The 15,068-nt window shown below is 35.0% G+C and overlaps 2 protein-coding genes across 7 annotated transcripts in view; one reads left to right on the top strand and one right to left on the bottom strand.

Annotated features, from left to right (window-relative positions):
• Positions 1–543: 543 nt before the first annotated feature.
• Positions 544–15,068, top strand: part of LOC149537134 (uncharacterized) — a 30,348-nt gene continuing 15,823 nt past the window's right edge. Inside the window, exons 1-2 of the mRNA XM_089807183.1 lie at positions 544–826; positions 2,167–2,302. Coding sequence (XP_089663309.1) covers positions 2,171–2,302 — 132 coding nt within the window. The 5' untranslated portion in view covers positions 544–826; positions 2,167–2,170. The remainder of the gene's footprint in view (positions 827–2,166; positions 2,303–15,068) is intronic.
• Positions 9,699–15,068, bottom strand: part of LOC149537133 (serine/arginine-rich SC35-like splicing factor SCL28) — a 200,666-nt gene continuing 195,296 nt past the window's right edge. For 5 of the 6 annotated variants that reach the window (XR_016358003.1, XM_089807179.1, XM_089807182.1 and 2 more), the window contains one exon: positions 9,699–10,146. Coding sequence is in view for 4 of the 6 variants with exons in the window: in XM_089807182.1 (XP_089663308.1) it covers positions 9,978–10,146 (169 nt within the window). In the remaining 2 variants the exon portion in view is untranslated. The remainder of the gene's footprint in view (positions 10,147–15,068) is intronic. The other variant, XR_016358001.1, reaches the window with a different exon arrangement.

Genomic DNA, 15,068 nt, shown 5'->3' with positions numbered 1-15,068 from the left:
GAAATTAATAATAAGTATATTTAAAATAAGAAATTAAAAATATTTAATAGATTGTGATAATTAATATTGATTAGACATGTTGTGTGAGGTGGAAGATAAAATGATTTAAAAAATAAAATCTTATCAACTTGTCACAAATGTGGAAAAAATAAAATTGTAATTAAGAGTGCAAAATTAAGTTGTTAGAAAATATTTGTATTTTTTGTTGAAGAAAATTAATTTTCTACTCCACCAAAAATAGTATTGACCAATGGAATAGATGGAAAATGTGATTTATTCAATAATGAAAAATTAAAAAAAATATAAACATTTGAAATCTCATATAATCTTTTAAATTCTTTGATTTGATTGGTTAGTGTTAATGTCATATCATTGATGAATGCATAAGTATTCAGAAACTAATAATTTGAAAAAAGGAAGTATCCAACATTGTTCATAACTCAAAATATTTGTGGCGGTCAAATTTATAGAAAATACTATTTATAAGAACTAGACTAATTAAATAGCAAAATATTAAAAGATTATTCTCCCTCACGCGTCTCGCGTAATAACATATTTTCTCTTTCCTTGTAAAAAAAAAAAGGCGGCGCGCTACAGCGAATTTTACTGATGGCTTAAATGAAAAAAAAAAGGAAGATATTTTCCTGACAACTTGAGAAGACGGGTTTTATAAGGAAAATCAAAATAGACGGTGGGTTTCGGAGAGGACGTGCAAATGCCTGACAAAATGTTTTGTTCACTGCGTGGCAAACCAACAATAATGGTTGCACTGAAAATTTCATCAGAAAACGTTATAAGTGTCAGCATAACAGAAGCCACAATTTTGGTGGGCAAAGTTGATTTTCTAAGTTTTGTTCTGTTTGTAACTTCTATTTGATAAGCTTTTCTTCTGAAAAGTTACTTAGCTTTTATTTGTTAGCACGCTCATGCATATTCTACCGCATATTTGAGGGAAATCTGTTGGCAGTCCATTATTTGCAGTGATCTTCTGCGTTAGTCTTGTGCAGGCTCAGGTCATCTGCAATTAAAATTTGTTAAGCCATATAATCAAGAAAATCATTCCAAATTTTGGTCTTCTGGTTCGACTTGTAGGTCGGTGAAACCAAAGCAACACACAATTTAAACCAGAAGTCCATATTAAATTCATCATATTTGCAATGTTTTTCGTAAATTAGACTGAGTGGGTTTGTTTAGTTGTCAAAACTTTGGTAGTCAGAACTCAAAGAACCTAGACGGTTTAGCCCAAAAGATCTTATGTTTAAGTTTTTGTCAATAGTTATTATTATAGACCATTCCAACAATCGCAATTGCCCCTGGGATCCTCTCGGTTGGAATACGTGGATTTTAGGGCCTTCCAGTTTTACCAAGAGATCTTCGCAAATTTTATCATTTGAGATAGCTGATAAATTCATTCCGACATAATTGCAATGGTCGTCTGATTAGGCTGCATGGGTTGTTTGTAAAAACCTAAATAACAGGCAAAGCCCTACCAAAATATCACACCAATTATATCATTAATCATAATTGGTAGGCCCTTCAAACATAATTCAGATGGGTTAGATTGCGTGGGTTGTTGGTTAGAACCTAAACAAATTACACAGTCCGACCCGGAAGATCATTGTCAAATTTAGCATAATTGATGAGCCCTTTCTACACGACTTTAAAATACAGTTGATGAAACACGTGCCTCCAGTATTCCATTTCCGCCGAGCATGCAATATTCAATGATTGCTAATGAAATAGAGGAGACAGCCCTTGAGATTGACCATTGGGTGTTAGCTTTCTTTGTAGTTATAGTCCAGTATGCAGTAATAAAATCGTCTACTTTTCCTGTGAAACATCATACGGATGTTGCATGCCCAGATGAATTGCACAAACGTTTTGCCTTCTAAAAATTACTAAATGTTATATGCTCCGGTGATTTTGAAACTGAACAAAAGCATTTTATTTCAAACATTATACGAATGTTGCAAGCTGTGATGTGTTTGGAACTGCCGAAAACTTTACTTCCTTTCCCTCAATGATCAAAATTAGCTATTTAGACTCTTTTTATAGGACTACGCAAGGGACGTCTACCCTCCTTTTATTTTTTCAAATATATAAGTTAACATGATTTTCTTGTGGTCTGAAAGTTGACGTAATGTCAAGTTTGTTTTGTCACTTTAGTTCAATGGCATGGGAGAGCCCCAGATCAGAAACAAAACAGTTGAGCAAAGGGCAGCTTAAGAAGAGAGTGCAGAGGATTTACAAGTATACAGCAACATCAGAGATGCCAGAAACTGTAGTTTCGACCTCTGAACAAGTAAGCAATGAACCCCAGCTCCCCATTTTATTAAATCTGTTTTATGATGTATTATTCGATATCACTAAATGTATTAGACCAGAACACGTGTTTTTAAATTTTAACAATTGAAAGAGCAACTAACTTAACTCTTATCATCTCTCAGAAGCGGGAGCTGAAATTCTATATTAGAAATGTCATTTTAGGAGTTGGTGTGAGGGGAACCATTGAGAAATACACCCCAAATGAGAAAAGCTTAAGCAGTCAGCTTGGATGCCCCAAGTAAAGAACAACATGCTGTCTATTTATTTTCAGCTACCTGAGTGTAAGGCAGGTAATAATATGTATCAGATTTTAGATATCAACAGCTTGCAGTATGGCGTAGAATGACACAACCAGACACACCTTCGGGAGTAGAGGATATTGACAAGGCATCAAATAATTTCAACATATTCATTCTTGAATCCTTTATCTTGGTGGGGGGTGGGTTGGAGCACGTGGAGCATATGCAACATCTTCTTCTCTTTACAATAATAGAGCTCCCACATATTGTGTTGCCACCCAGTTCATCAGATGTGGCCATCTAGACGCAAAAAGAATCCATCTCAACACTAACACCGGAAAACAATAAGATGTTAGTAAGCTCAAGAAAGGATAGACGTTTAGACCCCTCACCTCAAGGTTAGTGTTGATATTGTTGAAAAAAACTGTATAGAATGTGGTGATGTTATGGCCTCCTGGTGTTTATGGTTGGAGGACTTGCAAGTGAATGTAATGCAATCTATTAGTTTTGGGTGTGATGTGTTGGTTTGGTGCTTGACCTGTTGCTAGAGATCCTTAGTTTTGGAGGTGCTTTGAGGATCCTAAGCGATGCTCTCTAGTGGATGGTATTTGGCATTTGCATCGTAAGTGCAAGCTATTAGCTCATTGGATTCGGCTTTGCCCCTAGAGTGATAGGCTATTTTGTTTGAGTATGATGTTTTTTTGCTTTATTTTTCTATCTTTTTAGCCACATGTGCATCGGTTTACATATAGAATATATAATGGTATTTATCTTCTAGATTGGCAATCTGTACAAATTTCCCCATCTAAGTAATCTAAATGTAAAAAGAAATTGTCCTCAAATTCAGCAACATTGGGTATTTGAGACATCTATAATGATTGTGACCCAATAGATTAAGAGGCCCTATGGATATATGCACACACAAGCATGCACAGATGCAGATGCAAGCACACACACACAAAAGAAGAAAACTATGCATAGAAGTAGACACACACAAATGCACAAGTGCACACATGCACATGAGAATGTTACACACACAAAACATTCAAATGCAATGAGCATAAATCATATTGTTAGAATTAGTGGGTGGGTGATCTGAAGTTGCTTTTACGTATCTTTTAGATAATGAGATGTTCAATTTTTAACTAGTCTCTCATAATATTGAAGAAATACCTACTCTCATTGATTAGTAGGAGATATTTTCCACAAGTCAAATTGTGATATTGCTATCAAGATTCAATCGTGTAGTTTCTGAGTCAAACTCATTGACTCACGTTTCATGAGCAGTGGTTCACAAGAGCCCATCTATCATTGGAATAAATCTATGTTACTGAATGCGGGTATGAAAACCTAGTACGTGGAATATTTTTGGGGGTTTGGCATGTTTGGGCACATTTGTATATATATATATATTATAAATTTATACTAAGTTACCGATTCGGATTCGGGTTTGTGGGTTTGGGCAAAAAATAAATTCCCATTTGGGTTCGTGGGTGGGTTCATGAGTGTGTGTGTGTGTGTGTGTGTGTGTGTGTGTGTAAAAGAGAAACGTGCATAATTGCAAAACTTAGTCATATCATAGTATGAATATATGTTGTTTGATTATTGATCAATGCCAAATGTCAAAGATAAACATTAAATATCCGTTCATTAATCTATGTTCATGATTGTAAACAAAATCATACATTGAATTACTAAATTGCAAAATGAAATTTCAAAACATAGAGTAGTTCATCGAATAATAAAGTTTGAAGCATAATTATAAATGGCAAGTGATTAATAGTTTATCAATAATCATAGTATCAAATGCCCTTCAAGGATCAAATGGGTCATCAAACAATGAGGAATCAATGGCTTCATCCTCGACTGCAATTATATCTAGATCCTCGTCATTGGAACAAACAATCTTTACAACCTTCTCCTAACTTACAAAATGGGCACACCAAAATGAAATATTAGATGAGTGAAATGTTTTTTGTTAGGCTCCTTTTAGGGTTACATAAAAAGAAAATTAAAAATAAAATTAAGTTGTTTTATTTCATTTTTTGGACCCTACTGCTGCGGGTCCTCTGGGGTTTGCTGGGATTTGTGCTAGCAAGGACTCAGACAGACCCAGAATTTGAAATCCGGACCCTGCTTGGAACTGCAGTGAACTTGGATGCAAATCTGGACCTGAATTTGGGTTGTAGGTGTGAATCCGGTAACGGATAATTTATATATATACCAAAAAAAAAAGAAATATGCAGAATTAAATCATTTGATAGTATGATACTTCATCATTGATCAATGTCAAATGCCAAAAATATCAGATGCCAATTGATAGTTCAAAAAAGTCATATCACATATGTCTATGTTCATGATTCCACTGAAAATCACTACAACTACAAAATGTAGTCCATGTTTTGTCAGTCATCAAAAGGATTATCAAAAAAATCAACAACTATTGGATTTTAATTTGCAGCTGCTACTAGTCCAAAATCATTTGAACCAAATTATTTCCACTTGCACTGGATGCACCATGTCTAGGAATGTCAATATCATCATCATCACCAGCCGTAGCAAATGTAGTAAGATCTTCGATGGTTGCATCCAAATTTGCAGACTCAAGGGCTACATCCCAAAGCTTCCTTGCCCCATCCTTGTGGTGGGGATCCTTATGTGACAAACGACGGAAATTGAAATGATCATTGACCAAGTCTTCAGCTTTTTTTGAACCTAACCGGTTATGTTTCATTGAATTGATATAGAAGTATGTACTCAATTTCCATTCAATAGCACAAGAAATCACAACTTGGATAGAAAACAGACAAAAATAAAAATAAAAATAAAAATGCAAAGCAAATTAAAGAATGCTATGTACTAAATTGTATAATACAAGTGGGAAAAATTAAAAAAACTTAATTGTGAGATGATCTTGATTGCAAAAGATTGGAGGTACACAAATTCTTGACCGTGGAGGTACCACCATGTGGCAACATCCATGTTGACTTGGTCATTAATAGCTATTGGACTATGATTTCTTCTTGAGACAAACAAGCCAAATTCTTTCCTAACTTCTTTCTCCACTTATTCACCTAGGAAGAGTCTAGTAAATGCTTGCTTGTACCTATCAACAACTTCAACATCTCTATATGGTGTTAATCTCACTTGCATAGAATATACTTTCTTGCTATAGTACCTCGGAGATAGGGCATATGCAAGGAGGTGCAATAGTGTGGTCATCTTTTCCCAATGATCATGAAAGATTGTTCCACCCTTTTTTGCAAAAGGTTTCATTTCCACATGGTCATTCTCATATTTTTGTGTATTTCCAATTTTACTTTGTCTACTATTGTGCACATGCCATCATAACATCTCCCAAACAAGGTGCATTTGTATCAGCAAGTCTAAGCATAGTTATGATAGGCTTGGTGAATTCCAATACATATTTCACATGAGCCACCAATTGTCATCCAAGACCAATGACTTGACCTTTTGGGGCCTTTTTGAATTTGAAGCCCTTCCATACACCTCAATGGTTGCTAGTAACCATTTGGCCCAATGCCTTTTGCACCTTAAAGTCATCTCATAACAATTGTATGAATTGCAAATCAGGTCTTAGCAAAATAGAATCATGTTAATAGTAAGTTAATAACAATATGTAAATAACACATAAAAAAATAATAAATATCAAGCAGATTTATATACTAATTGATATTGAACATGACATAAATTAAATTTACCTTCAACAACTCCAATCTCAAGAAAGATCTGAGTATTGCTTGTAAGATTTGGTGGTTTGTCACAAATATTTGGAATATCTCACCCTCTTCGGATATTTGTTTCACCCACTCTATTTGAGAGCCAATTTTTTGCATCACCAAGTTGAGTGAGTGTATTGTGCATGGTGTCCAAAAAATGTGCTCATATCTTGCCTCAACCAAAACACCTGGACCCCTACAATTTTTTGCATTATCTATAATTATTTGGACCACATTCTTATTACCCACCATCTCTATGGACTCAATAATATTTTGGAAATGAAACCTGCATCTTTCACTTCCCCTTCACAATCAATTGCCCTAAAACCATTGCCTCTTTGGGGGACATTGCAACAACATTTATAATGGACGCTTTCTGCTATCTTCCCATCTATCAAAAACAACTGGGACACGATTCAATCCAAGAATCTCTAATAGGTTGAAGTGAGGTTTCTACAACATCCCTTTCTCTTTGTAATAAGGTAGTGCACACCTTTTCAAACCCAAGACTTGTGAAATCAAGAGGTGCACTATTGATTGCCGATATCATTAATTGCCATTATGGTGATTTCACCAAGTTAAATGGAAGACCATTCGCATAGAGCCAACATGCAATTTTTTGTTCATAAATATCTCTTGCCTCCATTTTAAATGCCTTGTCCAATGGACCTCTCTTGGGGGTGGGAATTTGTAGTTCATCTTGTCTTCCATAGAGGGCACATGCACAAAAGGATGTTTGGAGGCTATTACTTCAATTGTGACTCAATCAATTGTTTTTATTTCAATAGCTCTTGCAACCATTTTATCTATATCTTCTTTGTTCTTTTATGAATGCCACTATTTGTGTAGGAGACAACCCCTACTTGTTTGGGCCTTTACACATGCTCATCCCTTTACCAACATGGTCCATAAAAATGAAGTTTCACTTGAGAAAATGAGTTGTTTTTTGGTAAATTACATAAATTACACTTCCAAACATATCCCTCACCTCTTGCAACTTGTGAAATCTGTGGTATGTCTTCATCAAGGAGATCCTACATCAAATTTGAATTTATTGTTTCCTTCCCTAGCCACTAAACTTTAACTATTGGCCATTCTTGCACCTTGGTTTATTTCTATTATAAGAAATTGCATAAATTTAAATTAGAAACAAAAAACTAAGAAATACAAGCGTACAAGTGCAAAATAAAGATACAAAAACATTATAACAGAGAGCTAAACTTGTTTTTTTATATATAGAAAAAATAGAAAAAAGTCCTAAATATATTTGTCATAAGCTTGAAATTTTTTGTCAAAAGACTCAAGAATAGGGTCAAATGCTTACCTTAGACACTTAGATCTCCTTTGTGGAAGCTATTTGACACCCCATGAACAATCCCCTTCGAAAATAAGCAGCTACCCTTAGAAATGCCAAAATGGAGACTAAATGAGAAGAGAGCAAAATAGGAAACAAAATGATATATTTTTATTATGAATGGCCTTATAAAAGGCTATTTTAGGTTTTCATGGAAAAAATTATGTAAAAAACACATTAAATTTTGTTTTTTAAATGAAAAATTTCAAGTGTTGCCTAGAGCACTCTTCAGATGCTGCCCTGATGCACATCCATGCATGTGGATGCGCTTGACACACATTCCAATGCATCCACAAGCTGTGGGTGCACATTTGGACCAACATCCACATTGGATGTAGGTTCTATAAGGACAAATCTGGTAGCATGTGAATAAATGGAACACTTAGCACTCATCGCATCTAGGTGATGCTCATAGAGGTGAATCATTGAGCCTTCTCAAGAGGTCACCCATACCAGTACTACAACTCAAGCACACTTAAACATAGAATTTCCTCCAAGGTTACGCCCACATAGCTTGCTAAACAATTAGCAAAATTGTTAGCAATTGTTGTGCCTCATGAACAATTCGTTAGACAGCCCCCTTTAGCTCATCAATTGATAAGTAAGAGATATGTTCCATAGCAAGTCAAATTGTAATATTGCTTTCTATTAGGATTTCAACTATGTGGTTTTTGAATCAAACAGATTCACCCATGTTTAAACATGCTTGAGATGGAGTAGTACTAGAGCAAGAATAAATGGAACACTTAGCACTCATTGCATCTAAGTGATGCTCATAGAGTTGAATCATTGAGCCTTCTCAAGAGGTTACCCATGCCAGTACCTACAACTCAAGCACACTTAAACATGGAATTTCCTCCAAGGCTAAGCCCGCACCGCTTGCTACCCCATTTGCAAAACTTTCAGCAATTGTTGTGCCTCATAAACCATTTGTTATAGAGCCCCTTTAGCTCATCAATTGATAAGTAGGAGATTTTTTCCATAGCAAGTTAAATTGTAATATTCCTTCCTATTAGGATTTAATTGCATGGTTTTCGAATCAAACTGACTAAGTTACCAATTCAGTACTAATGCTGATGCGGATACGAGAAGCGAGCATGCAATTATTTTTGGGGGATGCAGACGCGTATATATATGCAAAGAAATACATTTTCATTAACCTGAATATTGAATAAATGGGTTGTACTAGGAATCACAAATTCACAGATATTGCCAAAATCCTCAGTCAAAAACTACAGATCTCCTGAACTAGGAATAGCATTAGATAGGATCACATCTTTAGTCTTATCTATTATCTCCTTAACATTTGTAATGGAAGACTCTAGGTATGGAAAAATTAATAAACACAGTAAACATTGATCTCTAGATTTAAGTTTTCTGCCACAAACTCTCAGACACATTTTGTGGTTGTAACACAAGAAAATGCTTTGGGTGCCCTCCATACGTAGAGTAACCAATAAGCGTCAACTTTCAGATTTAGCAATTCTGAGTTCTTTCTTCTAAACTGGATATAAATTTTAAATATTAACAATATAATAGAAGCGTATGCCTGTAGAAGCCACTGGAAGCGCCTCCGAGGCATCCGGATGCGAGTGGGTGAGTGGAAGCCTGGGAGGCGCTTTCGGGTAGCTTCCACTCATCTGCCTTAGAATTCGCCTCCACAGGCATCCACTTCTGCCTCCTGGCCAAGGATGCACGCTTCAACTTCTAAGCAAACTGATTCATGCTTAACCTCTGTGAGCATCCCCCAGCTGTGGTGGGTGTTAAGTGGGCCATTCATTCTCATGAGAGATGGGTTCTTGTGAACCACTACTCATGAAAGATGAGTCAATGAGTTTGTCTTGAAAACTACACAATTGAATCCTGATAGAAATATCACTACCTACTTTCATGAACTAGCTTGGTAGAGAGCTTGTTGAGCACATGTAAATTGGGAAGTTTAATAAGAAAATTAATTGAAGAAAACTGAAATAATTGACAGGAAACGGGTTTTTTGGTATCTTGAAATAATTTAAAATTATAAGATCCATTCCTTTAGCATTTGGCACAAGTAAAGCTTCATTATTGTACAAGCAAATAAATGACTCACATTTGTAGGCATGCTTCAAACAAGATGGATACCTGAATAGTATGCACACCTTTGAGGCTGCATTGGTAGAATAGATTGATAATATTACTATGCTTAAGTGCTTAACATATAGCAGTCTAACCATGAAAATTAAATTTGCATAAGAATGTTCATATTTATGACTTCATGTGCTTGCAAGCCGTGGAAGGGAGAGTATAATCCTGTACTGAATCTAATCCTCACAACAGCAACTAAGTGTTCTGATCTTTCGCCAGCATCTGTTCTGGACGCTTAGCATCCTCCTTAGAAAATACAACAGTGATCCGATGCCCACAAATAATTTGATTATTCATATGATGTTTTGCTTCTGCAGCATCCTCAGCGTTTCTGTACTTAACAAATCCATAACCCGCTGGTTTGCTGTAAGGTCAGTCCATATAAATTATGTGAGTTCATAATAAAGAAATATTCATTCTACTTTGTAAATTCTATTCTTTAAATAAAAAAAATTCTGATGATCACTCATTGGAACTGGACATCCAATGGATATGATCAATAATTTGACTAACCTCTCGCCTTTCCCCCAAAAGCAGTAAATAAAAAACAGAAACACACACATGCAGACTGGATAGTTGAAACTCTTCTTGACTGTTAATTTTGAGTAATTCCGAGGACCATAATTAAATTTGTTCTACCAGAAAATGCTGACGCAATAAGTGGAAGATTGCTAAGGCACTGATTTTCTCTATGGACTTCTGTTTTATTTTTTTTTAACCCCCATAACTTTCCTTTACAATCAAAATGATCAAACCTGATCACAGGTTTCTTTTTCCTTGGTAATTGTCATCTACCCTATCTACAAGGGTGTGAAGAACCAGAGAGAGCCATCCTTAAGTTTCTTTTAGTTCTTTATATTGGAAATTGCTTGAGTCTTTTGGAGTCAAGGTCAATGGCAAAATTATAGAATCTGCATATCTGAGTTTGAATTGCATATGTCGTATGTATTGATTGTAGGCTGTGTATCACAGAAGTATAAGAATAGTGCATATGAATTTGGTTTTCTCACAGCCATATTGATGATTATATGATGGAGAATTATAGCATGAGTTACAAACAACTTTAAGTTTTGCAGACCACAAACCATAACCTCACAACTGTAGAACTAGCATTAAATGCTAACTATGAAGTACTGGAGGAATTTAAAAGAATCAAATATACATCCATAGATAAATGTTAGATTATTCTTTTTTAGTTTAAAAACATGTTTTATCATAGAAATGAGACCCGGACTTGGGATGGCTGATCTGACACAGGACTTGGCCAAAAATTGTTAAGACTTGGCAGGACTTGTCAAAAATTCAGCAAAAAAACAGTTTTCAGTGAGTCTTGCCTAGAGTTAGTTCCTGGAGACTTCCGGGCCCTGGAGTCAGCTAGGATCACCCAGCTTGAGACTCACTTGGACTGGAAGAGTCCTGGAACTATGCTTTTTATAGAACTATTATATCATAAGCACAATGCAGGTGCAAACTCTGTTCAACTAAAAGAAGAATCTGCAAGGACATGACGCAAGTTATAATAGAATTACTAACAAGCAACTTTAACTACAATGAGTACAGTCAATCTTTTTAAAGATTTTGTGACCATATAAACAAATTATAGTCAAATCAGGAGGAGTAGATTTTCTATTATTATGTTGGGAGATGCCCATGAAGATTCTCAGAAATAGGAGTAAAAATCAGTAGTTGATGAAATTAAAGAAAAGTGCTTGAACACTTTGGACAGCATTTCCAATGACATCCTTAAAAGAATAATGAGGATTTTGCACTCAGTCTATATGCCATACATAACATAAATGTGAATGTATTTCAATGTGTTTAGGTCTCAAACATTTGACACTTAACTGATGATTTATGCATGTCTTCTTAAATGTTAGAAGTTGCAATTCTTTATATCATCCCTTTTCTCTTACTCCCTCAATTTTGTGCATTCCCGATTTTACCTATGTGGGAAAAATATTTGACATCCTTTTTTACAATGCAGGATTATTCACTTTCTTAGTTCCCTATGTATTATCTCAGATCCAACTTAGTGATATTGGGGCACTAAAAAACCACTATACTAATAATAATAATAAAGTACAAACCATGGAAGTCTTACTCAGAATTCCTTCTATCTTTTCCATGCACTAAATAGTATTAAATTGCAACAGGTTATTCATATGACATTAATTTAAATATTGAAGATGCACTCCAGCAAGAAACAAGATGTGGTCATTGTTCATCAAATTTTCAGCAACCTCTTCTGTCATATAGGAGTTTTCCACTAATCATGTAATTAATGTTCTCAACACTGTATAGACCAATATTTAGTGATTAGACTTAGAATTCATTGCAATATTTAGTGATTAGACTTAGAATTCATTGCAAATTTAAACCAACCTTAATATTCCATGGTTTCAAGCTATGCCGCAAGGTTTGAGTTTGAGTTCAAGTTCTACACCAATAACATTTAGATGAAGTTCAACATCAAAAAAAAGTTCAAAACAAAATCGCCATAAAATTCGTCTATATAAGTTGATATTTTATAATATTTTAATAAATCAATCAAAACAAAATAACATTATATTAAATTTAGAAATGTAAAAATATTATAATATAACATTATATATATATATATATATTTGATTGGTAAACGGCCGAAGCCTAGATTAATTATTATTATTTGTTGGGATTAATTATTATTCTATGTTAAGCGAAGGTAGATTTGAACCCAAGACCTCCCACATGAGAGGCTCGCAAGTTACCATTGCATTGTAGGCTTTTGCCTATAAATAATAAATATATTAAGTTTTATATGTATATTACTATAAAAATCAAATTTTAATAGTAAATTTTAATTATATTTACTTTTAAAAATATTAATTAAAATCAAAACCTAAAAGTATAAAGGGCTAAGCATTATATGAGAAAACAAAAAGATTAAAAATAAAAACCAAATGAAATATAAGTTGTGTGCAATAAAGGCAAAAATAAAAATAAAATGAAAAAGATTAGATTTTGAATGCGTGCAAAATCAAGTTCGACTCCTCAAAGTTTGTTATTGATCAGACAATAAATCTGTCATAAAGCTCCGCACACTACTACAACCTCCTATGGACAATGAACAGTCTCACCTTATCCTCGCTGTAAATCTAAACGGTAAACAAAAAATTGTTAGCAAACTATTCTAGTGTTTACATGATTTGTTCTCTTCATTATTGATTGGGTAGGAGAAATATCATTTCCATTAGTTGTGCAGCTTGACCTACAAAAATTGCTAAAAAAAAAAACTTTGAATATATTTTATTGAAAAAAACTGCATTGTTTTTCTACAAGAATTTTGGGTGAATTTCAACAAATTTTTGTACATGTTTTGGAGTTGGCCAAATTTTGAACTTCATGGTTGAAATTCAGTGAACACTGTGACTTAGGTTTGAAGGAAATATGTATGTGTTGTGAGCTCTTCACACCATCGGCCCATTGGGCATGGGGACCCCTTTTCGCTTCCTATTGATAAGTTTAGTTGGTAGAGTTTTCCAAGTCTCTTGGAATTGAACGTCTTGAGAGCAACCAATAAATGTCAAAGTTGACTAAGTATGGAAATGAGTTGGCAATGGTCAAGTATTTGAGCTTAAGTTCATTCAGCTGCGCTGAAGGCACAATATCAGATTGCATATAGATTTAGTTTTTAACTGGTTAAGGTATGAAATACGTGACGAATGCCTTCATGAGACACTTTGCCAAATGAAACATGGAAATTGGACTTTCATGAGGCATCTTTTCACACAAAGGGTGGAAATTCCTAACTTCATGAGGCATCTTGCTGCCTGAAGAGTGGAAATCTGATTTTCATGAGGCAAACATTGCCACATGAAACATTTCAAGTCTGACCTGCCATGTGAAGCTTGGGAATCTGAGGTGTCATAAGGCAAAGCTTGCCCCATGAAGGACTGAAATCCAAACTGCCTCATAGAGGCCTGATTTCCCAACATCATGATGTGGCACTTGCCACAACAAGCCTTGTGTGATATCCCCAGGATTCTGAAATCAGTTATAAATTTTAATTTTTGACAAGGAGTTGACATTCTCTGCCCCTTGTACATAATCTTCATTTTTGTAACAATGCAATAAGGTTGTAATGTTCAGGAGCTACACAATCACCATGCCATCCATCCACCATGTAGACAACGTGACTATGATGTCATTTATGAGTGACCCAAAAGATCACTTAATCTCACCATAGCATATTGGCTATATGACGGAATGATGACTTGATGATTGAGAAGCCACCCCTCATCTTGTAATCGCCTTTGTAATATGCATTTCATTTACATAGTGATCAAGCTGCATTCACATAATTTAAATTCATACAACCATCACCTTGCATACATACATCCATGATAGATCATACCATATCTGCATTTTTCCATGCACATATGCACAACAGTTATAAAATTGTCATAACTATATACATAACAGCAGCCTCATGCTATCATACACATGCATATGAAGAGCGCATGATTATTCTGAGAGGGGGGTGTGGCGGGGGTGAATCAGTATAATAACAACTTTGCCAATTTAAAACGTTTTATCCAAACAATAACTTCAAATACTGAAATAAACAATTATGCACATGAACACCATAACACAATGATTTACGTGGAAAGCCAATGCGGGAGAAAACCACAGCAATTTAATTGCTTTTATATAATTTCGATCTTTTAAAATGTCCATTAGGCTTCAACCTACTAGAGGCTCCAACTCTAAGTTTATGAGCACCGACTCACTAGAAGCTCCAACTCCCACACTTCACAAGGTCTGACCTACTAGAAGCTCCTACTCCCACACTTCACACTCGCCAACCTACTAGAAGCACCAACTTTCACTTCTATCTTCGTGAGCTCCAACCCATTGCACAAAAACTTCTTCTCCACCTTGATGATGTTGCTTACTTCAACTAATGATGGACACTTTAATTGCACACTATTATCTTCTTATCTTCTTATGAACTTATATTTTCTCCTCTCTTCCTGTAGTCAGCCAATTTCTCTTCCTTATAAAAATCTGATATATATTATATTCCAGCAGTGATCTTACTTTTTGCACTTCTTATCTACACAATTAGACGTCTTCATTTATGCATCTCTCTATATCTGACTTTATCTTCTCCACTATTTTATTTGCTCTTATTCCACACTCAATATTCCTTAATTATTCCATGCTTGTCAACTTGCTCGTACACTTCTTTTACTTTATACACTTTCTTTTGTATTCACCGCTGCCTTCATCAAATTCTCATTCCAC

Source organism: Cupressus sempervirens, chromosome 10 (genome assembly GCF_028749045.1).
Source record: "Cupressus sempervirens isolate cs-2001-9-10 chromosome 10, ASM2874904v1, whole genome shotgun sequence".
Lineage (NCBI taxonomy): Eukaryota > Viridiplantae > Streptophyta > Pinopsida > Cupressales > Cupressaceae > Cupressus > Cupressus sempervirens.
This window is presented reverse-complemented; position numbering and strand designations above follow the sequence as displayed.